Consider the following 26,210-nt stretch of genomic DNA (forward strand, 5'->3'; position numbering starts at 1 on the left):
CCCGAAGGCTCATGCATTAAATTAATTATCAAAGACTAAAACGAAGGACATTTTGGCAATTATAGTTATAGTTTTGTAAACATAAAATGTAGTTTCAGTTTTAGTTTTTTAAAGTGTTTTTGTTTTTATTTTATTTCGTTAATGAAACTGTTTTTTTAATTTTACTTTTTGTTTTTTTTTGTTAGTTTTAGTTGACTAAAATAACCTTGATTCCCAGGTTTTTGACACTCTCTGGTCATATGATACTTTCATTTTATTTTTTTTATTTAGTTTTTTTAGGGGGTGAGGAGGTGGGGTCCCATATAAATGAGCCACTGCTGACCACCCCCAATAGCATGCTGACTGGTGATGGATACATTATGTGTCATGTTGCTGGGCTCTCAGTGTGTTTTCCTTGTCTCACAGTGCCTGATTAATGAGAGGGGCGTGTCCCCTGCACCACACCTGCAGTGCATCACCTATTAGGCCTTCATAAGGACTGGGACTCCTTGCAGCCACTGTCGGGTGGGTCATTGCTCCGTCTGCTCACAGCCATCGTCTAGTGTTTCTACTGTTTTTCACCTTCGCTAATTATTATAGTTCCAAGTTTCTCGATTTTCATCTACGTAAGTTTTGCTACGTCTCTTTTTGTTCCCACTTTTATGTGGCGTGTTTTATAGCTATAGTAAGTTGTTGCTTTCTTGTGTTTGCGGTTTGTAGCTTTCGGGTCTTTTTGTGTTGTGTTAATTTCCCTCCTTGCAATTTGCAAGCACTTTTTAACCTTTTTCCTGGCTGTGTCCAGCGCTTTATGTTCATATTCACGTGTTTTGGTGAATAAAACCTCTCGCTTACTCCTCTGTTCTGTGATTCTGGGATCCACTCTCCGGTCGCACCGGAATCTTAACAGAACGACCCGACCATGGATCCTACAGAACACAAGGAGGTCCGTCACGCATTGGCCAGCCAAAATCGCCGAGTGAGTCAGCAGGAGTCCACCATCTCTGAGCTCATGGAGATGGTCACCTTGCTGGCCCACTGGCTGGAGGAAGTCGGTGCCCAGGTTGGACAGTTGGGGGCTGGCGGCAGAACAGGCGCCTCCGCTGCTGTCGGGCCCGCCAACCCACCGGTAACACTTAGGGAGCCAAATCTCGCACATCCGTCACGCTATGGGGGGGAGCCTGGGGATTGCGGCACCTTTCTTCATCACTGCTCCCTAATTTTCGAACAACAGCCACTCACCTATCATAGCGACAACTCGCGAGTGGCTTTCGTGATGAGTCTTTTGACTGGCCGAGCGGCAACCTGGCCATGGCCGTGAGCAACACTCGTTCGGACCTAAAAGCATGTTTTGCTCTGTCTTCTGCCGAGTTACGCTGCATGTTTGACCATCCTATTCGAGGCAGGGAGGCCGTTAATCAGCTCGTGGACTGTACTCAGGGCCATCACTCCGTAGCTGACTATGCTATTACGTTCCGCTCGCTGGCCGCTGAGAGCTGCTTTAATGAGCCCTCCATGTGTGTTCTTTTCCGTCGTGGACTCAATTCTCGCGTTAAAGATGAACTGGCCTTACGGGATGAAACTGGAAGCTTGGAGGAGCTCATTGCTCTATCCATTCGCTTGGATAACAGGATCCGGGAGAGACAGCGAGAGAAGGACTTGGAACGTTCGTCTAAATCAGCCAACCCTGCCAGGCATGGACATGTTGGTGACGTCGGCTCTCAGGTTGTTGCTGCAGCCCCAGTGTGGGCACTCCCCGAGGCGGGGCAGGAACCCATGCAACTGGGAGCTGGCCGGCTTCGGGCTGAGGAGAGGAGACGCCGGGCCCGATCTGGAGCATGCTACTACTGCCGATTGCGGGGCCATCTGGTGGCACAGTGTCCTCAGCTGTCGGCTCGTCACTCCACACGACTGGTCAGGATGGGCAGTCAGCAGGCTACAGACGGACCCAAGTCAACCATAGTTTCACACACCACAACACCGTGTGAGTACAACCGTGCTGCCTCAATCACGCATTCCTCTGAGACTAAGAGACTTGAGCTCCCGGGAGAGGTCGCGTTTAATTGTAAAAGAATTAAGGTGGTGGCCCTGGTCGATTCCGGGGCAGACGATAATTTTGTTGATCCAAGTGTAATAGCGGCCCTGGGTTACGAGCCGACAGGCTTACCGAAGGAACGTAGGGTTTACGACCTCAACGGGCGCCTTCTGGGGGTAGTATCTCACCCCACTGAGCCTTTGTGTTTCCGACTTTTAGGTAACCATGTCGAGTCTCTCAGTTTTTTGATTATGTCGTCACGATCGGCACCAGTGGTGTTGGGCTTGCCTTGGCTAAAGTTACATAACCCCGAGATTAATTGGGCTAAACCCTCACTTGAAAACTGGAGTGTTTACTGTCACGCACATTGCCTGCGGGCTGCTGAGGGGGGCAGTTGTCTGCCTGCTATTTCCTCAGAGGAAACTCTTTGTCTAGACAACGTACCACCCGAACACCGTGATTTGAGTAAAGTCTTCAGTGAAGAGAGGACACGGACGTTACCGCCCCATCGCCCCTACGATTGTGCTATTGATTTAATTCCTAATATGCCACTTCCTAGTTCCCGGCTGTACCATGTTTCCCAACCTGAGCTGGCAGCCCTCCGGGAGTATATTTCAAGCGCACTAGCGGCAGGGCATATACGGCCATCCACCTCCCCTGTGGGAGCTGGGTTCTTCTTTGTTGATAAGAAGGATAAATCACTTCGCCCCTGTGTAGATTATCGTGGCCTAAACGAAATGACTGTAAAGAATAAGTACCCGTTACCGTTACTGGATTCAGCTTTCGCTTCCCTCGAAGCCGCCAAAATATTCTCAAAATTAGATTTGCGCAGTGCCTACTACCTTATCCACGTCAGGGAGGGGGATGAGTGGAAAACTGCCTTTAAGACTCCCCTGGGTCACTTCGAATATTTGGTGATGCCTTTCGGGCTCACTAATGCTCCAGCAGTCTTTCAATGTTTCGTGAACGATGTCTTGCGCGATATGATTAATGTATTTTGTTTTGTCTATTTGGATGATATCCTAATCTACTCCCGTGATCTTAAGGAACACCAACAACACGTTAGACTGGTTCTCCAACGCTTGCTAGCTAACCGTCTATACGTTAAAGCTGAAAAGTGTGCGTTCCATTCATCCTCCATACAATTTTGGGGGTTTGTGGTGGAGGATGGCCAAATCCGAGCTGATGCTGGGAAGATTCGCACTGTGCTCGAGTGGCCAAGGCCAACCTCGAGGAAGCAGTTGCAGAGGTTCTTAGGGTTCGCGAACTTCTACCGTCGGTTCATCCGCAATTATAGCCAGAAGGTTAGACCACTTACTAGGTTAACATCTCCTAAGCTTCACTTTGAGTGGTTAGACTCGGCAGAGGAGGCTTTTAATGATTTGAAGAGGGCATTTACTTGCCCGCCTGTTTTGCGTCACCCTGACCCTCTTCTTCCTTTTGTGCTTGAGGTGGACGCATCTGATTCAGGAGTGGGGGCTGTGCTCTCTCAGCGGTCTCCAGTCGACCAGGTGCTCCACCCCTGTGCCTTTTTCTCCAGACGTTTGACACCAGCCGAGGCAAACTACGATGTGGGAAACCGTGAACTTCTGGCCATTGTCGCTGCACTTCAGGAATGGCGTCACCTTTTGGAAGGAGCTAAGGAACCATTCAGTATTCACAGACCACCGTAACCTGGAATATCTACGAACTGCCAAGCGGATGAATCCCCGACAGGCCAGGTGGGCGCTTCTTTTCACACGCTTTGACTTTGTTATCACTTATAGACAGGGCACTAAAAACAAGAAGCCAGACGCCCTCTCTAGGATGTTTGACTCTAGCGGGCTAGAGGCTACTGAGGAAGAGACTATCCTTCCGGTCCACTGCGTGGTGGGGGCGCTGCGCTGGAGGATTTGAGGAAAAGGTGGTGGAGGCTCTACGAGACTTACCTGTGCCTGCGGAATGCCCAGCAGGTCTACTCTTTGTTCCTGACGTACTACGACGAGAGGTCCTGCAGTGGGGGCACGAGTCAAGGGTGGCCTGTCATCCTGGAGCGACTCGTATGCGAGAGGTGATTTTCTCAAAGATTCTGGTGGCCCTCTCTCAGGCAGGATGTTCTGGACTTCGTTAAGGCATGCGCCGCCTGCGCATGTGGAAAGGCTTCTCACCAGCCTCCGTCGGGCTTGCTCCATCCCCTGCCAGTGCCGTCTCGACCATGGTCACACATTGCTCTGGATTTTGTGACTGGCCTCCCGGTCTCCCGGGGATCTTCCGTGGTCCTGACTATTGTGGACAGATTCTCTAAGTCTGCTCATTTCGTCGCATTATCCCGGCTGCCATCCGCTTTGGAGACCTCGCGTTTACTGGTGAAGCACGTTTTCCGTCTGCATGGCATACCACAGGATATTGTGTCAGATCGTGGACCACAGTTTGTTTCTCAAGTTTGGAAAAGGTTCTGCAAGTCCCTGGGGGCCACCTACAGCCTGTCATCTGGATACCACCCGCAATCCAATGGACAAACTGAGAGAACCAACCAAGACCTCGAAGCGATGTTGCGGTGCGTATGCCAGTATAACCCACTACTTGGACAATTCATTTCCCTTGTGTTGAATACGCCCACAACACTCAGGTTTCCTCTGCCACTGGTCAATCACTCTTCTATGTTGCCCATGACTGTCAGCCTCCGCTATTCCCTTCACAAGAAGGGCAGGTGGTCCTCCCCTCAATTCAATTACATCTGAAGCGAGCCCATCGGGTCTGGCGGGAGGCCCGTGCGGATCGTCGCCGTCGACCGGCCCCTGTCTACAGGCCGGGTGACATGGTCTGGCTGTCGTCACGGGATCTCAGGCTGGCCGGTGGGGCCAAGAAGTTAGGACCGAGGTTCGTGGGTCCGTTCGAGGTGGAGGCCATCGTGAACCCAGTCTCTGTGAAGCTGCGACTTCCACCGACCCTAAAGGTACACCCTGTCTTTCACGTGTCTCTGCTCAAACCGGTATCCTCCAGTGCCTTGAACCCCCTGGCGGCTCCACCTCCCGCTCCACGTACTCTGGATGGTGACCCGATCTACACGGTGAAGGAGATTTTGGACTCTAGAGCTCGGGGCAGGGGGTTCCAGTACCTGGTCGACTGGGAAGGCTACGGTCCTGAGGAGCGGCAGTGGATTCCCCGCTCCTGGATCCGTCCCTCCTGCGTGTGTTCCATGCGGCACATCCGGAAAAACCAGGTGGTCCGCCAAGAGGCGTCCGTTGAGGGGGGGGTACTGTCATGTTGCTGGGCTCTCAGTGTGTTTTCCTTGTCTCACAGTGCCTGATTAATGAGAGGGGCGTGTCCCCTGCACCACACCTGCAGTGCATCACCTATTAGGCCTTCATAAGGACTGGGACTCCTTGCAGCCACTGTCGGGTCGTTGCTCCGTCTGCTCACAGCCATCGTCTAGTGTTTCTACTGTTTTTCGCCTTCGCTAATTATTATAGTTCCAAGATTCTCGATTTTCATCTACGTAAGTTTTGCTACGTCTCTTTTTGTTCCCACTTTTATGTGCCGTGTTTCATAGCTATAGTAAGTTGTTGCTTTCTTGTGTTTGCGGTTTGTAGCCTTCGGGTCTTTTTGTGTTGTGTTAATTTCTGACACGACGAGAGGAGGTAGGACTCAGACGCAGGTATAAAGTTGGCCAACAAGGCTGCAGCTTTAATGACAGGAAACTCAAATCGCCTCTTAAAGAGGGAAAAAAGGCTGAACAAAAAGAGCTCCAAACTGGAGATACCAAAAGGGCACTCAAAAACAGGGACAACAGAAAGCGCTCCACTAGGGAGGAAAACAAGGGGCAAACTAATGGCGCAAGGCAAAGCATAAAACAAGGACTGTGGTACGAGGGCTGTGAGGACGCTTCCATGCACTGAGATGTGACACTTCGGCAACTGAGAGGAGAATGCAAGTGGCTTTTATTGTCTGGGTTGATTGGTAGCAGGTGGTGATGATCATGGGTGGGGACCGGTAATCAGTGAAATGCAGGAAGGGCAAGTGACCTGGGGTGAGAGGGGAATCAGAATTTCAGGGTAAAACAGGAAACATGGTTGTAAAAATAAAAGCATGGGCCGTCACGCCGGTGGCGGCGTGACAATTTCCCTCCTTGCAATTTGCAAGCACTTTTTGTTAACCTTTTTCCTGGCTGTGTCCAGCGCTTTATGTTCATATTCACGTGTTTTGGTGAATAAAACCTCTCGCTTACTCCTCTGTGTTCTGTGATTCTGGGATCCACTCTCTGGTCGCAACGGAACCTTAACATTATGTTAAGCATGTTATGTAAAGTAAGACAACAGATATGCTTATCATTTGAACCACCCAATTACCAAAGGTCCACTGTGCTCCTTTTTTATCAATTGAAAAATCAAAAACAACTCGGTGTGTGACTATTTGTGCAGGCGTGTGTGTTTAATTTCATAGTCGTAGATGTGCATGCAGCCGTGAGAAAGATTTAAAAAAAAAAAAAAAAAAAAAGGGGGGGGGAGTCATTCTCATCTGACTCCAGAGTTACTGTGGCACCAATGTCACGTCCTTGTCTATTCTGCCATTTTTACTTTCAATGCTATATTGAGAAGTGTCATTACTCATTTGTGACAATGTGTTGGAGTCTTGGTGAGAAATGGATAACATCAAGGCCAACCCCAGCCAGCGGTGACAAGGTTATGCAGATAACTGTGGAGGAACATTTTAGATCTGCTACCAAAGTGAAAGTGAAACTGTCCCAATGAAGCATACCGTTAGCTTATTTAATTAGTCTGGAGTCAATGTGATTTTTAAGTAATCACGGGTGGTGATAAATGTACTGAAAATAATGATGATTCTACCATCTGTCCATCATAAGTAATCCTAAATTAATCGATGGTTGGGTTATTTAAATTTATTGAATTCAGCTTTTGAACATTAGGGATGTAACCATTCCAAATGTCACGATATGAGGCTCACGATATGATTTTGTGGGGTAGCTTGGCGATATTTAAAAAAGTATTTTAAAAAAACATGAGGTCATACTAAAAAAAAAGCACCATATTGTGCTTTTGTCCATAACGTTGTAATATTATTATGTTATGTTGTTAATGCACACACACATGAACTTGCTTCACAGGAATATTACATTCCCCTTCATCTGACAATTAGTGTAGATTTTAAACATAGAAAGGCCAAAACATCCCTAATAAAAATTAAATTGCACTAAAAAACTAGCCACCATAGGGTGCTAGAACTGCACACGTGGAAATCACCCTGACTTTTTTAACAGATGTGTTGCATTTAAATATTGTGAACATGACGACGACGATATTGTGTCAGTTTTAATATCACGATATTGCGGTTATCGTTACGTCCCTATTTAACATTGAGTTAAGGCTGTGTGTGTCAATCCAGTTTTCATATTGAATTACATTAGTTACTGGACCATGTATTAGAAGCACAAAGGTATGTTAATGCATTGAAACAATAAAGATGGACCTGCAGAAGTGCTGGAAATAAAAAACCTGTAAAACTGTGTTTGTTTGCTTTGGTTTTGCTCTGTCGGAAAAAAAAAATGCAATTGTAATCAAAAGACTGACTCATGGCTGACTGTATAATCTGTTCACAGTGAAATTTAGTGTCGGTTTGCACTTTTACATGACATTCAGCATTTTGGTTTCCATAATAACAATAAATCCAACCCTCAGAAATAATGTGTATGTTAAAGAGCCGATTGAATGTCAAGCCTTCTAACCAAATGGTGTGAATAAATAGGAATTAATCTAGAAGAAAAAGGCAGACAAAAGGAAAAGCGGTAAACAGAATTACTGAGTGGAATGGTGACAGTAAAAAAGATTATAATGTGTACTGTTGTGCTGTGTATGCAAGATGTTCTGTCTCAGTCATACCCAGACGGCCTTAGTCAACATTGAAAGCTGGGTAAGAGAAAAATCTATTTGCCATTGCAGGATGAAAATATTACTGCCGATTGAATGTTGAAATCATTGTGTTTGCAAAATAAAAGAAGGGAACATAACAAAAGCTGAATAAATAGGCTTAAGGATTTAGATTATTTCACCTTATCAGTTGTTCAATTTGAATGATGCTTGCCGGTGCCCCCACAAGGCAAAAATATTTTCTCCACAACTGCTTGTTCTGTGCCATGCAAAAAAAAAAAAAAAAAGAGGAGAAAAAAAAAAACAGAATCGGGCACAGTCCATCTCGGGATTATGCATTTGTCAAAGTGAAACGGATTCAGCCACTATTTTGCAAATGATCTCTTTTAATTCAGACTTCTGTGCACAGTGAGGATCTTTTTACAGCCTCCTTTTGCCTCCGGGCTTGTCTGAAAACAAACTAATAGCTCATGGAATTAAAAATGATCACCACCTTTCCTCAGTAAATCCATCATTGTATTTTTAAAATTGCCACTGGATATTTCCGCTCAGCCTTTATAAGGGAATAAAGACAAACTTGGGTTAGAACTTTTCTAGGCACTTGATAATGATTTCAGTGTCAAAACAGACTTTCTGCCAAATAACACCCACGCACCTCAATTTTGACAAACAAGTTGACTGACTCTTAGAGTGGAGATTTAAACCTCAGCATCTCAGCCAGCGTTTTGGAGCAGAGCCGTTGCAAAGAAAAGACACACCACCCGACCTATTGTCAACTGTTTAAGAATGTCATCTGTTAGTTATTGACGCCGAAAAAGAACACATGTTCGATGGTCCGCTTGAGACGGTGCGGAGGCGTGGGGTGGGGAGTGGATGGGAAACACAGAACATGGATTAAGAAAGGAACAATAGATGAGAGTAGGGGTTAATGGCGTTTGAGCATGTTAATTGATGGTAAAATAATGTGAGCTTTCAAGCTCCCTCCCTCATGGGAACACTCTGTGATAGTTGAGGGAGGTTTTTGCTCTCTGGCAGGGACCTGTTAACAGTTGTTATCATCTCTGCCTCATTTACAAAACTACATGATTGTTTGCACTCGGCAATTAAACACTAATCAAACAAATAAATTAGAAGCTAGGCCAAGTTATGAATATATGTATGTATAGTGGATACAGGCTCCGGTCTGTGAGGGCCCCTATCCTATCAGCTCATCGGCAAGCTCTACAGAAGCCTGATAACAATCCTGATCATTTCAATCAGATGTATTGAAGATGGGAAACATCTATAACATGCAGGGTTGGGGCCCTCAAGGACTGGAGTTGGCGACCCCTAGCTTAGATGGACTTTACAGTGGAGGTAATTTCCTGTTGATGACAAACTACCATGAAACACCTCTACTGCCGACAGTATATTACATGAGGTACACACAATTAGATCAACAGTTAGCATCAAGCTTGAATGCTACATAGTTTTCTGCACCTACATGTACAGTAAAAAAAACACAAACGTCTACTCATACACAAACACACATTTGGCTCCCTAATGTGTTGGCTCACCTTGAGAGCATGCGGTGATTGAAGTGGTAGTCCAGTTATGTCCACCTGTGCCATGTCATCTGCATGAGCACTGAGCCCATGAATGAACATGACCGGCCCGCTGAATGTCACATCTTGCAGGGGTACCAAATTTAGGTGCCCATCGACGTGGAAGTTGGCGACAGACACCTCAAAGGCCACATCTCCATTGCCAGCACAATCATCAAATTCAACTGCAAATAAAAATATAGGAGGGAATGTCAAACAATCAAGTCAAAAGAAAAATCTCCTTCTGACTTATTTCCCTGTGAAGAAAACAATGTTAGGGTTTGCCAAATGATCCACACATCCTACACAAAAAAACCCAGATGCCCTGAAGATAAAAACACACAGCCAAGAATGGTCCGAAGGTCTTGGCTGCAATAAAAGTGCCAAGAGAGATCAAATTCACATGCTCCCCCCAGTAATATTTATGACCTGCTGATTTGTTTACATGTTATGCAACAATCCTGAACAGTGGACATGCGGTACAGTGAGGCTCCTGGTATGTCAAAAGCATTGGTGGGATTTCAAAATGTAACGCGGCTCAAACAATAAAAGATGTACAATGTTTATGTTTTGAGTTATTCATCGTTGTTTACTTGAAGAATTTTGCATGGGTGTGCATGCAGGTTGTTTCAAGAGTTGAGTAAAAGTAAATAATGATATACAATTGCAAGAAACACATTGGTTTTGTCATGTCTGGGGTCGCGCCTGGATTAAGTTTGAGTTCATGACCTGTTAAATTTGAGGTCAAGTGTCTGTTTTGAACTGATGTAACCATCATCTAGTTTCAACTAGTTTTAGGCTATGTGATGTCAATCTTTAATCCTTTAGGTGATGTCTGGACCTATGTGATGTTGTTCTTTAGTCCTTTACTTGCTACAACCAATCAGATTGATTCACTGTCTGTAGGAGCAGTCTGAGAATTGTGTGTGTTTTGCCAGATTATTGCTTTCTGTCCCTCTGTGCAACTCTCTTTGTTTCTCGTCTAGTCAAGTTTGTTGTACGCCTCTCGATGTGAATAAATAGTTAAAACCTTATTTGTATCTGCGCTTAGGGATCCAACCTCCAGCTCATGACAGATTTAGCTGGTTTTCTAAACATAAATTGATCATAAAATGGGAGATGAATCTATAGGGTTTCATGTTTTTAGAAAAGATTTGCGACCCATTGCTATTGGTGGCAAAACAAATTTCCAAGTTTATCCAGATTATTTTCCAGTGAATTTAAAGTCAAAGTTAGAAAGTTAGAAGCTCAGAAGATGACTGACCCAGAGAACACAACTCGAGAATAAAAAGCTTCAACAACCTTCTGAAATCACCCAGTCAGTCCTGACTTCAAACAGATTGAGATGCTACAGCATCACCTGACACCACACCTCCCAAAAGTCCGTATAAACTGAAGCAGCTTTGTCATGAGGAATGGTCCAACATTTCTGCTGATGGTTAAACAGGTCTGATCTGCAACTACAGAATACGTGCGGTTGATGTTGTTCCTGAAAGGCGGTGCAAACCAGTTCTTTAATTTCACATAACTTTTTCCCATTCCGTACATGTTTTGTGGAGTAAAAAACGTGAAAACACATACTGTAATTGTTGGTGCAGTAGTAGTGTCAGAAAACTGTTTGTCTTTTGTTTGACATAGGTCACAATCAGATCACATTTCATGACCACTTTATGCAGAAATCCAGGGAATTACAGTAATTTGAATAAGATATGTTAACAGACAAACAATACATAATAAGATCTAAACATTCAATGAAGTACAAATCCAGTCATGAGAGATGCTAATGTCACATGCAACGAACAGTTCACATCCATTTCTTTTTCAAACTTTTCAGCCATATTTCTCCAGAGAGATTGTGGCAGAATTCCAAATTCCACAACTTTAGGGCGATCGGCAGGAGGTTACACTGGATTAGAAAGATTTGCTTTGAATTAGGACTACCTCGCACATGGGAGCATGTCTCGCCTGACCAAGATGTGTTGCCAGGAATACTAACAGACTCCAGTCACAGCCATTTTTTTTTTCTTTTTTGTAATCACTCCTACATACTAACCTCACTGTTACAACATGATTCCCTTGTCCTCCCCCACTGTGGATCCTGGAGTGAGGGATACCACAGGAAGTGAGCAAGTGTTGATGTGTACATGTGCTGTTGACTAGGAAAGGCAGGTGCAACAAGGATTCACATTGTGCTGTGAAACTCTGCGTGGGTCTCATAGTGCACAACAAAGGCATAACAAGGCTCCAAGTGTCCGCCTCAGAACATATGCTGTTTTAGTTAACTTCTTTTTAGTAAGCTTTCCAGTCCTGCTTGGCAAGAATCATTTCTGATAGATATGCATATTTACCCCATATGGTTATGATTATAAATGCACAAGCGTATTTACAACCGAGCTACAACACATTACTAATGTATTTTCAAAACAGCGCATAATATAACATCTTTTATTATTCTCCTCCAGGACCAGAGAGAAAGGCCATATTTGTCAAGACAAAAGGACTTAGTTAATCAATTATGGATGATATTCTTTTAGCTTAAAATACAAAAGAAACATTACCCTTGAAAGGAATAAACTATTTGTAAAGGTGTAGATGGTCTTTGGCGCTGCCCTATTCACATTACAAAAAAGATTAGGTTTCTTTACAGTGAGTTAATTGATATAGATTGCAGACCATCTCTTTCTGACCATCTCTCTTTGAAGGTGAAACAACTGTGGTCAACTGGGGCAAGTCAACTTTTTACATCAAATGTTATGCATTTGTTCAGCAGTGATCATGCAAATGTAGCTACACAAACAATAGCAATGCATTACAAAACATTTATGGGTTCTACATTTGTAGGCAGCACAGGTGCGGTTGAGCGCAAAAACTGGCTGATATTGATTTTAGTGGCGGTGCAAACATCTTTTAGCATATTTAGGAATTTAACAAATGGCTCAGTGTCATAATGCCCAGTTTTGAAGACTAAATTACAATAAATTATTATTTATCTTTGTTCCTTTTATTACTGTATAACTTCATTCCTTGTGTTGTCCATTGCAAACAACTTTGCTTTGCGCTTTGCATTTTCTAACATTGATTGCATTATTTGTACTTTATAAATTGTAAAATTTTTGTCATCTTTTTAACTCTATCATCTTATGATCGTTTGTTTTAAATTCATGATGTTTTGTTATTTATCAGTTTATAATGTGAAAAAGATGTTAAATTAAAAATTTAAAATGTAAAATTTTTTGTTAAACAAATTAACATTGATTTATTACAACAGACACCCGCATGAAAGTGTCAAAAATTGCTACCGTTGAGTACAGGTACCTGGTAACTATACTATATATGCCAAGTCTGGAGTGGCTCTGCAGCGCTGCCACAGGGAGTTAACGAAAAAAGAAGACAAACCAATGATCTGAATAGCCAATAGGCAAAGACTTTTGAAGCCGCCATATCCCCAAGAAACGTTTCTCGGCATATGATCCTATACATATATAGTATCGAAATTAGAGGACACTTGAGACAGTACTTAGTAGGGATGGAACAATATCCAAATATCACGATACGATATTATCACGATATGAAGCTCACAATACGATAATTATCACAATATTGTAGGTAGGTTGGCGATATTTAAAATGGGTCACAATATTGTAAAAAAATGAGCTCATACTTAAAAAAGCACAATATTGTGCTTTTGTACATATCAGCAATACATACAAACTACCTTCAATCTCTAATAACACTTAATATTGAGGCACTTACTCGATTATGCAAGCCCACATTGAGTTTCTCCACATATTGACTCGCTTCAAAACGTTTTCCAATCCCCTTCATCTGACAATTAGTGTATTTTAAACATAGAAGGGCCAAAACATACCTAATGAAAATTAAACTGCACTAAAAAACGAGCCACCAGAGGATGTGTGGACGAATTGCCCAAACGGTTAGAAACTTGTGTGGATACATTGAAACGGGCTTTCGTGTAGATGGGGTCTCAGTCTCGTACACGCCTCCTTAAACGCCTTCTCAGCGAGTTGCTGCTGTCAATCACATTCAGACCACGTCCAACCCCCTTCCATTCACAACCCAACGTTCCTCCAGGCAACACCCTCTTTGAGCACCAATTTCAAATCTTAGTGAGGGGTGGACCAAGAGTCTGATTTCCTGTTGAGTTACCTTTTAAAGCTGCTCATTGCAGAAGATTGAATTTCGAATCACCTACTCTCATGTGTGACCGAAAAATTAATCTGCACACTCCGTTCTCATGTACAAAATGCGTACATGATGCCACATCAGCAGACAGAGGGCGGGAAATTCGAACCCAAATCCAGTCTGAAAACTATTGGTCAGAGGCTTGCAGGAGTAACCATTGTGAACATCTAAGGTTTTATCTGCTACAGATATTTGAGTCATAAATGGTCAAATGAAAAGGCTATTGTAAATATATTTTTGAGAAAATTCTTCCATAGGCAGCTTTAAAGGAAATGTCATGCCCATCACTATTGTAAGAGCGGTAAAACTGTGACTTTAATAATCTTGGCAATAAACTTCATTAATGAGAATTAGAATATCAATGTGACAGCATGTAATGCTAACGTAATGCCGGTGTTAGGTGCTTGATCTTTAAGAGGCATGTCTTATCAGGTTAGGAATGTGATAAGGTTTAATAGAGGAATTAATCTGTTTGTTTGTTTTTTGTTTGTTTTTGTGCCTGAGGGTGAGATTCCATCAACATTATGACATACTGCATTTTTGCTGCATGTATATACAGGTCAAACCCACTGATGAAAAAGAAATGTTCAGACACTAATGGTGAGGGATCAGCATTAAGGCAGTGCGCACCAATGGTGGCAAACATTGAGCTGTTTGGGGCTCAATACCTCTTGAGCAACCATTCTCTCATTTCCAGAGACCAAGGGCCTTATTTTTGTGGTCATTGCAAGTCTAGCGCAAAGTGTAGTCTAGCAAAGTGTGCACATGAGTGGAGTTTTCTTTCTTTGGGCGTTTTCGTACAGTTTGAAATGGGTGTTTGCACAATTGTATGACTGAACACAACCAACTTGATGCCCAACCAATCAAAGCAGCTTCATCCACACAACAGCAGAGGGGATAATTTGTTATTCTGCGCCTGGATCAAATCCACCCAAATCGTGCTACACGGCACAACTTTTTACTGATTTCATCTGGTCTAAATTCTGGTCTACTTTCGGTCACAACATTCTTCGGTGTGTAATAATAAACGCACTCGTTCTACTAAAAAGCCAGACGAGGCCTTGCGTAGTCTGCCAAATTCCGAAACACCGTTAACTAGACTTGCCCCCACATGGAAATGAAAAATGTGCCCGTTTTTACGTAAAGCGCATATCTGCGAAAATACATCCCCAAGTCTTTAATGATCATTCTTCATGGGAGGTTTTGGCCTGAAGTGAACTAATCTCCAACTTGCAAATTGTCACACCATATTCTGTAGTTATTTTCAGTGTAGGATTTTGGTGACCCTAATCCATGTTTTTTGTGGGGGGGGGGGTTTCAGTTGCGTGGGCTAGCACTGTGAAAAGAAAGCGGACGTGTTGGTGGTAAGTGGGCTAAGTTGTGTTCTGTCATTGTTGTCTGGCTTCAAAGCCGCCAGCTCACCATGCTCCCTTTTGAAATCACCCCCACCCTCCACAACCTGACAGCATTAGAATACCATCAAACACACTTTGGCTTCCTTTGAAATGGCACTGACACTGTTTGGCTCTGCAATTTGTAGACTCTAAAGAGTGTGTTATTGAAATAAATCTGAGGCTTGGAAAGAGGTTGGAAATGAATACATCTCTCATGTGTTGGCTCAGAAGTAACAGTTGAATATTGAGACTAAGCCATGGCTTTGAGAGAGGATGAAGCTTCTTGAGTTTGTAGCTACTGCTCGATGTCCTGTCATGTTCTTATGCCTTCAATTTCTTTCTGCTCACTTGTGTGTTATTATCTCTTTTATACTGTCCATGTGGATGATTATAACAAAAAAAACAAAAAAAAACTGAATCTGTCCGGAGGGATGACTTTAAAGTGTCTGCAGCTCGAGAGATAAAAGACAGCCGACAAAAGAGTCACAAAGGTTAAGTGTGCTAAATGAGTGCTCTGATAGAGTTCAGACTATTAATTTTATAGTGTAGCAGCATTAACCATAACTGCACTATGCACTTGGTGCTATTATAATGAGGGCAGAATATGAATGGATTGAGGTGTTCAACGGCATTGTTTTCACAAAACATAGTGGGAGGGTTGTATGACTAACCGAACAAGTGGGTTTTAAAGCCCTACAAAGTACACCTCTTACAGTGGAGCTTTCAACAATGAAACTTTTTATTAAACACAAGTTCAACCATTTATTATTAAAGAGGACTGTGGGTAATGTTTTTCGTTTTTATATTTTTTTAATCTATCCTTGCAATTGTTTTGGATGTACCGGTATACAAAGATGGCAATAGCCAGATGATCCATCTGGTACCTCTCCACAGTAATTTCGTCGGGAAAAGGCGGGGCATTCTGTACATTAATTCGAGCTGATTGGACGATGTGGCATTGTACACGTTTGTTTTTACCAATCACGGCCACGGGTGAAACTTTCGTGTTCGTTCTTGTCGAAGGGGAGAAAAGCACGAACATCTTACCAGCTCGAAATGCATAAAGAGCCTCTCGCTGTTCAACATTCAACAAGGAAACGGTGAGTAATTCTGCGAGAATAGAATTAATTGTAGCGTCCATTCGTCCATATTGGGTTTGTTTGTTAGCCCCTGCGTCGGCGCTGGCTTCCTGGTTTTATCTCAGTTGCATATCCCGCCCCTAAACACAATGTCACTCTGTGATTGGTCCGAACCACCAGTGGTTTGGATCGGTGGAAATCAACGGGAGCGGTACAAGATGTATTCTCAGGAGTTTGTGAACTCACAAATACCGCAAGAATTCATCTTGCGAGAGCAAGGTTACCTCTATACAGTATATCACAACATTTGCCTATGTGTATTAAGAATTAAGAAGTATCTGTGTTCAGGCTGTAACATTTTGTCTTTTCGTCTCAGTAACTTCCATTTGTTGTTCTACAAGTATGACGCTAAGTGGCAGCACAATGTTCAAGTGGTTAACACATTTGCCTCACAATTCTGAGGTCGGGGATTCAAATCAGGGCTACGGCCTTATTGTTGGTATGTGGAGTTAACACAGTCTTCCTGTACTTGCTTGGATTTTCTCTGGGTAACTACAGCTTCCTCCCACAATCCAATCATATGTATTTTAGGTTCATTCAAGACTCTAAAATGTCCAAAAGTGTCAAATTGAGTGTGACTAGATGTCTATACACAGTAATAGAGAAGCACAAATTGCGTTCACAAGAATGTACAGTACTTATGTTCATAGTTTCCTTGTGAGTTTATCAGTATGCACCCAGCTTGGGTGTGCTACCGTTATTTCCACATCTAGCAATTTTGATGACTGATGCTGCCCGGCAAGTACAATTATTGCATGGCTTCTGCTTCGAGGCAGTACTGCAGATCTCTTGTGGCCTTTTAAAGGTTGGCCAAGTACGGCAACTTCCTACTCAAGTGTTTGTCTATAAAGAGCCCATTACCCAAAACAACTGGAATTTGTCTGCAGTTTTTCCATTCCAGTACAGTCCAAATACAAATACAATGTAAAAAAAAAATAAAAATCTTTTGAAGGCCTTAACGGAATAGGAGGATTTTGATCAATCTGAATGTTCCAATTTAAATTCAATAAGCTTTGTCTTTTTTTCATCCAATTTTCCAGCACACATCCAGGTGTTGCTGTCGGGGTGATCAGTGGTAGACAGTGTTGCCACAGTTACCTTGAAAAAGTAAATTAGTTACTTTACTGATTACTTGCTTTTAAAAGTACCGGTAACTAAATTATGTTACTGATTACTTGATGTTAAAAAGTAACTACCTTAGATTACAAGTTACCTTTTTAGTTACGTTCAGCAGCTGCCGATATCACCATCCCAACATAAAAAGAACAACGGGGTAGGAATGGGGTCAAAATACTTTACTGGAAGTGCAGTTTTAACATGAAAATTTTAACGTTTTTATGAAAAACAAAATAGTCTTTCTTGACATCCTGTAACATAAATACTTTTTCTGAAACAAAAATAAATAAAATATAGAAAGTAAGTAGACTCGTTGTGAAAAGTACAATCTTTTTAGAATTCACTTCACATACTGCTTAGAATATACAATCAAGACAGCCTTTTTTTTAAAGACAATGTAATGGAAAAATTTAACATTTATAGCGCAAACATCTTATTAATATAACAATTAAATTATTTTAAACTTGTTCTCTGAACATTGAACCAATTGTTCACAGCCTTAGATCAGCAAGGAGAGGTTTTACAAAACAGAACAATGTACAACCCAGATGTAAGCTCTAATGTCAACAACGTTGACATCCAAAATAACAAAGGTTATCTGTCATGTTACGTGTGAAAAAGTGCAGTGGGGTGAGCAAACCAGTAGTTGTACCTCCTGCATTAGTCGCCACTGCTTCCATCTGCTTTCCAGGTCGGACATTCTCGCCGAGTTTCACTGTATTGTGTTGCGACTATTTTATTTTTTTTCAAATCAAGGTCGTGTTTTTTATAGCTTGATAGGACGTTGTTGCCAGCACATAAAGTACAACGAACCTTGATTTCTTCTTTGACAGAAATTCAAAATAATGACTGTATTTGCAGCTTGAAAACTCAAATCCCCGTCCTTAAACCATTGCTTGTGCCGCTAATCAAGTGTATATTACTTGAGTTGTGCATGCTGAACACGTGACTTTATGGCGCATACCTGAGAGGGCGTAGATGACCTCATCCCATAATGCTTCATGGTTAAGGACGGAAATAGATTATATTTGCTACTTTTACGGTCCATCATGAACAATTGTTTGCTGTGTGCCTGTTGGTTAGTAAAACTAGTAGTAAAAGTATCATCACTTTTTTTTAATTTGCAAACTAATCACTACCGGACCATGGCTGAATTTGGTGTGGTGATCAATGACTTCCACGTCATCTTCGTCGTAAACAGAGCGGTGGCAGTTTGCGACTGCCACAGCAGGGAGATAATTTGAGTCGTTAATGTAAAATGTGGCGTAATGCATTAAATCCCTGAATAGTTAATATAGCTACTAGTTTCTGGTCTCTTATTCATCGTTTGATCTGAAACCCAAAAATGTCTTGAGTTTACAACGGAAGCAAAGGAATTCAGGTTGCCGTTCAGATCCTGGATGTAATTTCAAAATCCGATGCACAAACTTGGCTTTTGCTCAAGTCATCACACTGACAGAGTAGCAAACACAACAGGAATGAGCAGTCTGAAAGGTGTCACTGCCCTTTGCTGCTGCAACACTCACAATTCACAGACCACATGCTGATGGCCAAAAAAGGTGCAAGTTACTATAAAACCTGCTGAGAGTGGTTTAGTATTGTGCAGCACAAATATTGATTATTGTTCAATCTCAGTCACTAATTGTGACTCAATTATGCACTCGCTGTTGCACATTCATTCTTTAGCGCAATGCCATTTGGTTTCAATCTCAATTGAACAAAAATATGTGTAGAATGCCGAAAAGAGCTCAGTGAATACTTTTTACATGCAAAATAGAATACTAGAAGATTTCCATAAAAATATATGAAATGGGCATTTCCAGGGCAGAAAAATGTGTCAGCGTAATGACATGAGCCGTCAATCAAATTCCTCTCATGTCATATCTAACAGCCACAGGGGCATATTTGCATGGTGTGGAGATTGCAATATCTTGGGAGAATAGTGGACAACTCTCTAATGGAATATGTTCCTATTCTGACGTTCCTTATTTTTGACAGCATTCAATGCCGACAAAAATTGTGAGGTTAAACATTGCCTCAGTTTTTTTGTGCAAACACCCAAAGACCTGATCCATCTCTTTACACAGCGGTTCTCCAGCAGTCGTCGGAAATTTGTGAGTTCTGGAAGAAGTCAGGATGCAGACATGGTGCCCGGCATACGCTTGTCACACACTGCACGTAGGGCAGTGGTGTTCAAACTACGGCCCGCCGTCCATTTTTCAGTGGCCCGCAACATATGCTAAAATTTGCATTTGACTCAGTTCAAATAAAATAAACAAAAAGATGTTTGGAGATGGTCAAAGTAAGAAGGGAGGGTATCGAAGAACAGGTGTCATTAAAGGTTAGTTTAGTTAACTAAAACTAATGAAAAAACTAAAACTAACATTAAAAAAACAATAATGTTGCCTAAATAAAATAAAACGAAAATGCTTTGTAAAAAACGAAAACTAAATGAAACTACATTTTATGTTTACAAAACTAACTAAAACTAACTATAATTATAGAAAATATGTCCTTCGTTTTAGTCTTTGGGAATTAATTTAATGCATGAGCCTTCGGGGATGATTTTAAATGTGATTTTTTAGTAGATGGATTTGATATAAACCCTAATAATGACGTTTGAAAGTATGTCACACAGAATTGACGTCATCCAGCAGCAGCCAATAGGAAAGCACCTTCAGATGACATTGCGCCCATGGTGTTTTTTAAATATTGCGCACAAGTAATACACATAAAAAAAAAAAGAATACTAATACTGAAACTAACAAACTAAACTAAAATTAAACATTTTTTAAAGAACTAAATTAATAAAAACTTAACAGAACCACCCTGAAAACTAATATAAAAACTAACTAAAATGAAAAATTCCAAAACTATAATAACCCTACTGCCATATTACAAATAAATTGATTTATATACTGTAGCATTTTCCTAAATATGCAAAAGCACAAATACAAAAAATTTGTACAATTTTTAGGACTAAACACAATTTCTCTTCATAACATTATGTGGCCCTTGCGTCCTTCTGATTTTCTGTATGTGGCCCTCAAATGAAAAAGTTTGGACACCCCTAACGTAGGGCATCAACTGGCTATATGTATTTATATATGAGCTCAATTATTTTAAGTCACACCGAATGCCTACAATTATTTAATAAAAAATAGCTTACAAAATGTCACTCTGGCCATATTTATTGTTTGTGAACGTTTTTTAAAGCCACATTTTAAAAAGGGTCAAAAGCATTAGAAGTACTGTAACACTGAAGCACTGACTCATTTATTTGAGGTACAGAGATTGTCTGTTGAATCATCAGCTTAAAAAATGTGTTAAAGCTGATTATGATAAGCTGGCACTTACGAAGTGGATCAGTCACCAACAGCTTAGTGGCTGACAAGTAACTCTACAAACAGTGCACAGTCAATGCTCGTTTGACCCTCAGATGGCTAATTCCAATCGTACATCGCTCACCATGTACAAAGGGATGCATTGTTTGCTGTGCTAAATAAATATGTGCACAACTAATGGATTAGCTTGTGCTCTGATCAGTGAGTCTCACTGTCCAGGAGGTGTCTTCTCGACTGATTTGCTTTGCTTTGTATAGCATGATTTCGTTCAGTGATTCACTGAGGTGCCATTTCAAGGGAAACAAATCACTTTGCTGAGTAGATTTAATGTATAACCAGTCTTTTTTGCAGGAAAAAAAAAAGTCATCAATATGAAAGCACGGTTTTAATTGTAAGTCATAAACCATCCCTGATAAATCAATCCGAAGTATCATACAGAATAGACCAATACAGGTTGATACATTCTCACAAAGCCCCTCAGTAATTCCTATTTAGAAGCACCAAAAACATAACTGAAAACAAAGACATGACAGAAACATGCCAATTACTTTCCAGTCATTTCTTTCATGATTGTTTCAAACTGTTACGCAGCCTCAAATCATCTCCCCGATACCAGTGGACAAATCTCGTCTCGTCATTTAAAGAAGCCCCCCCAAAAAAACATGGTGTCGCTGTTGAAGCACTACAGGTCCCAAAGAACTGCAGTTAGTTTGGAAAAAAAAACTTTACCCTGACTGCACAACACAGAACACACATTCCAACAAATTAGATGCAGGTACATGTGTAATCAGCTACATGAATGGCAAGACAATCTATTGGAGTAATTACATAAAATAAACGTGTCATTTTTTTTTTTTATTTGGCTGAAACGAGAAAAATAAAAGTACAATACTAATCTCATTGTGTCACAAAGGGAAGTCAGAATATTGCCAAAGAATTAAACTGGGCCAAAATAACAATGGACAATAAAATCCAGTTCATGTTCTAGAAGCAAATATAATACCTCAGCTCCGTCTTGGCCCTCTCGCGTTACTGCGTGATTTAATGAATGTGCAGTGCCTCTTGATTCACTGCTGCATCACAATAGCGAGGCGGCACATATCAGCAACTCCAGATGCTCTGGCTACATTGCTGGAACCAAGCCAAGCTAAATTGCTGTGACTAATTTCCAAACAGTTTACACTTGCAATCATGTGTATGTTCTCTATGCTGAATTAAATTAGTGCAGTGTCCATCTCTCTGAAATAAGCATTAGGCCAATCTGCGATACTGTATCTCTAATTTTATACCTCGACTTTAGATAATTTGTGAACACAGTGCATTGAAAAAACACAGAAAGGCAACTCAAGCACCTAATATAATTAACAACAGAAAAGCTGCATACATTCACAAAAAGAGCAAACTTAGCTTGTTAAAATGACTAAAAAATAAAATAAAATCAAATAAATGCACACTGACATTTACGTGCAATAGATTTTCATACATTTACAAGCAAACAGTAGTAATCTAGTTGATTTTAAAAATTATTTTAAAAAACACGGAAAGGCAACTCAAGCACCTAATATTATTAACAACAGAAAAGCTGCATACATTCACAAAAAGAGCAAACTTAGCTTGTTAAAATGACTAAAAAATAAAATAAAATAAAATAAAATAAAATAAATGCACACTGACATTTACGTGCAATAGATTTTCATACATTTACAAGCAAACAGTAGTAATCTAGTTGATTTTAAAAATGATTTTAAAAAACACGGAAAGGCAACTCAAGCACCTAAAGAGCTCAGAATTGTTCATTCGGTAGTCTTACCGATTCAACGTCTTGTCATCATTGCTCTTTTTTTTTTTTTTTGTGCGTTTGCGTGCGTTTGCGTGCGTGCGTTTGCGTGCGTGCGTGCGTTTGCGTGTGTGCGTTTGCGTGCGTTTGCGTGCGTGCGTGTGCGTGCGTGCAAATACGTATAAATTTATACTCATTCATTCACCTAAAACCTTGTAAATATCCCATTACCCTTCGCCTTAACCAGGTACTTCAGAATCTTGCCAGAGTCGTGAGATTTAAATGGTCAGGAGACCAGAGAAAAGGTCAGAAAAAAAAAGAAATAAAGAGAAAAGAAAGGTAAATCAAAGTGACATCCAGCACCGACCAAACACTTCCTGCCTTCCCCATGATTACAAAATCAAAGTCTTACGCCAACCCCGGAAGCCTCTAAATTCCAGCAAATTTAGCGAGATCTCAAGAGCCCAGAGGAAAAACTAAAGAGAGGAAGGAGGGAAGGATCGATAAGGCAGAGTGAGATCAATAGAAGCCAGTACATCCAATCCATCAAAGTGAAGTCCAGCACCAACAAGACCCCTCCTGCGTGGTTACAAAACCAGAGTCTTATGCCAACCCCAGAAACCTCATACTTCTAATAAATTAAGATCTCAAGTGACCAGAGGAAAAACTAAAGAGAGGAAGGAGGGAAGGATAGATAAAGCAAAGTGAGAACCACAGACACCAGCACCAACTGATTCAAGGGGCTGTGGGAGGGAGAGGGTACTTCTGTTGAGTTTCAGTAGATGCTGGTGCGACGGATCTGGCATGCATAAGGACCACCACCAAAGAAAGAAGCCGTCAACCGCGGTCCAGCAAAGCGAGCACCCCCCCCCCCCCCCCCCGGAATCCCCAGGCCGCGGCAGCACCAAGGCCACCCCCAAGCCACCCGAGCGGACACCGGTCGGCGAGCCGACCCAGACACCCGGAACACCCCAGCCCCAGCCCCGGCCCACACCCCCGAGCCCAAGGCCGCAGAACGAGGCCCAGCGGGCCCCCACAGCGCCCCACCGGTCCCCAGCCCCCATCCCCCCACGACCCCCCCGCACCCCACCCAAACCCGCCATCCACCACGACCCAGGCCCCACCACCCCCAACCCCCAAACCCCCGAACACACCCCGACCCCCAGCACCCAACCCCCCACCCACCCATACCTCCACCCCCCCCCCAAACAAGCCGCCCCCCCCCCCCGGACGGCCGCCACCCCCCCCCGCGAACCCGGCCCCCCGCGAGAACCCCCCCCCCCCGTAAACCGGCACCGGGCAGCAGCGCAGAGAGGGAAGATGTGCCCACCCCACCTCCAGCCGCGCGAGATTTGCACAGCGGCGGGAGGGGGGAAGCAGAGGAGGAAGCACCAGGGGAGAAGGCGGAACACCAGAACACCGAGCCCGGTGGGGAGAGGCCCCAGTCGTCACGCCAGAGTACTAGTGACACCTAACCCTGTTACTGAGTCCGCCAGCTCGCCGACTGGCGAGCTCTACCCTTACACCGTGAATGTGGCCCCACCCAGTGTATATACAAGTGTGTGCGTGTGGTGCATTAAAATTGGGAGCAGGTGAGTCGGAGCAGAGGGAAAAAATTTCCCCTACTCCGACACACCCGTATCCCCCCCAAAAAAATGAATATGTATATGTGTGGTGCATTAAAAAAGGGAATGGAGGGACAAAGTGGTGGGGCAGGGACACAAATGGGGGGGACCACAGCGCTGCCAGGCACTGCAGTCCATCCCCTCTGATGGCTCCCCGCCCCAACTCACCCCTCCCCTTGGACGTGAGGTGCATTGAAATTGGAGGGGAGTTGAAGGGTGAAGACGGTGTTTCCACCCTTCCCCACCCCACCAAGAAATGTGTTGTGTGCCCTATGTGTATATTTACAAAGTGTATAGTGCAAGCTAGTGAAGTGAGTAAGAGGAGCGACCAGCGGGGCCTCACCCAACCCGGCGGGTGTAGGTGGCACGCCCGCCCCCCAGCACCCCCACCCCCACCCGCCCCTCACCTCATCCACCCGGCACCACAATGGGCGGACAGCCAGCGCAGCAGGGCTACCGGACAGCCCACCGGCCACCGGAGCCCGCCCGGGGCGCCAGGAGTTGTACCGGAGTGGGGCAGGCCCCAAACCCTCGCCCGGCCCCCGGAGCCCGACGCCCGGGCCGGGGAGGGAGCCCCAGGCCCAGGGAGAGGGAGGGGGAGGGGCCGCAGGGCAGACAGGGAAGGGGGGGGGGGGGGGAGCGGGGAGAAGACGACAAGAAGGCGAAAGGGCGGCTGCAGGGCAGGAGCCGGGGGGGGGGGAGGAGGAGGGAGGGCGACAAGGGAAAAGGGACCGGGAGGCAGAGGAGGATGGGCGGGAGGAGGCGAGGAGGGAGAGGCGACGGGGGGGAGGAAGGGGGAGGGGAGAGGGAACCACGGGGCACACCGGAGGCCCACCCACCCCGAACCGCGCCGCCGGGCACGGAGCAGCGGACCGCGCCGGGACGGCACCGCCCCGGGCACCAGGGGAAGCACCCCAACACCGCACCCCACAGGGGGCCCAGGGAGTGGCCAAGACGCAACCGCCACCGAGCAGACAACGGGGGGGGGGGGGGCAGAACCACCCCCGCCCGACCACAGGGGACGGCGTCAAGAAAATTGACTAATTAGCATGCAGTAACACCAAGTGTTGATGCTTAGTGCCCACTAGAAATAGATCTTAAGGAGTTATTGAGTATAGTGTCGTATAGTGTGGTATGCTCGAGCCCACTAGCAGCAACTAGGTTCCTGACTATATAAAAATGAAAACAATCAGATACAAAATACCAAATACAGGAGCAGCGAAAACAGAAGTTGTAACGATGTGGTGGCTCTCGTTAACAGGCAGAATCTTGGCAGGATTAAGTTGCCAAATTGAGATTAAAATATTCTATGTACATAGACCATATTTGTTTAAATCTTGATACTTGATTTTTATTTAAGGCAGAGATTTTTTCCATTGAGATATAATTTATTAGTAAGTTTAACCAGTGGTCGATATTTAGAGATTGTTTATTTTTCCAATTGACAAGGATTATTTTTTTAGCAATAGTAAGGGCTATAAATATAGATTGAGATTGTTTACATGGTAGCTCAGTTATTGTTAAGTCACCTAGTAAACACAATCTTGGAGATAAAGGAAGCCTACAGTTTAATATATCAGCGAGCTTTTCCAAGATTTTAGTCCAGAAATGCAGCACTGGAGTACATGACCATAAAGCATGAAGATAAGTATCGGCAGTGTTTTGTGAGCACTGGAGACAAATGTCGGAGTCAGAGAGTCCCATTTTTTTCATCATATATTGTGTAATATATGTTCTATGAAGTATCTTATATTGGATAAGTTGCAAATTTGTCTGTTTGGTCATTTTAAATACATTTTCACAGATTTGGGTCCAAAAGTCTGGTTCCGGAACTATAGACAAGTCTTTTTCCCATTTTAAAGTCGGTAAATACGTTTTATTTGTGTATAAAAATAACTTATATATTTTTTATATTTTCTTTATTGTTGTTGGAGAAAGCTTTATAATATCTTTAGCTAAGACAGGCAGTTGGAGCGTATCCTGAAGTGTTGGGATTTGTTTCTTAACCATATTTTTAACTTGCAGATAATGTAAGAAATTTCCCTTTTTTATTTCATATTTCTGGACCAAGTTTGTATACGATATAAACTTATTATCTGAGAAAAGATGATGAAGGTGTGTAATTCCTTTCTGCTCCCATAGGCTTAAATGGAA

The 26,210-nt window shown here is 43.1% G+C and overlaps 1 protein-coding gene across 1 annotated transcript in view; it reads right to left on the reverse strand.

The window, feature by feature from the left end:
* Positions 1 to 26,210, reverse strand: part of cdh13 (cadherin 13, H-cadherin (heart)) — a 511,818-nt gene that overhangs the window by 295,713 nt on the left and 189,895 nt on the right. Inside the window, exon 3 of the mRNA XM_077515574.1 lies at positions 9,432 to 9,643. Within this exon, the coding sequence (XP_077371700.1) occupies positions 9,432 to 9,643 (212 nt within the window). The remainder of the gene's footprint in view (positions 1 to 9,431; positions 9,644 to 26,210) is intronic.

This window comes from Festucalex cinctus, chromosome 3 (genome assembly GCF_051991245.1).
Source record: "Festucalex cinctus isolate MCC-2025b chromosome 3, RoL_Fcin_1.0, whole genome shotgun sequence".
Lineage (NCBI taxonomy): Eukaryota > Metazoa > Chordata > Actinopteri > Syngnathiformes > Syngnathidae > Festucalex > Festucalex cinctus.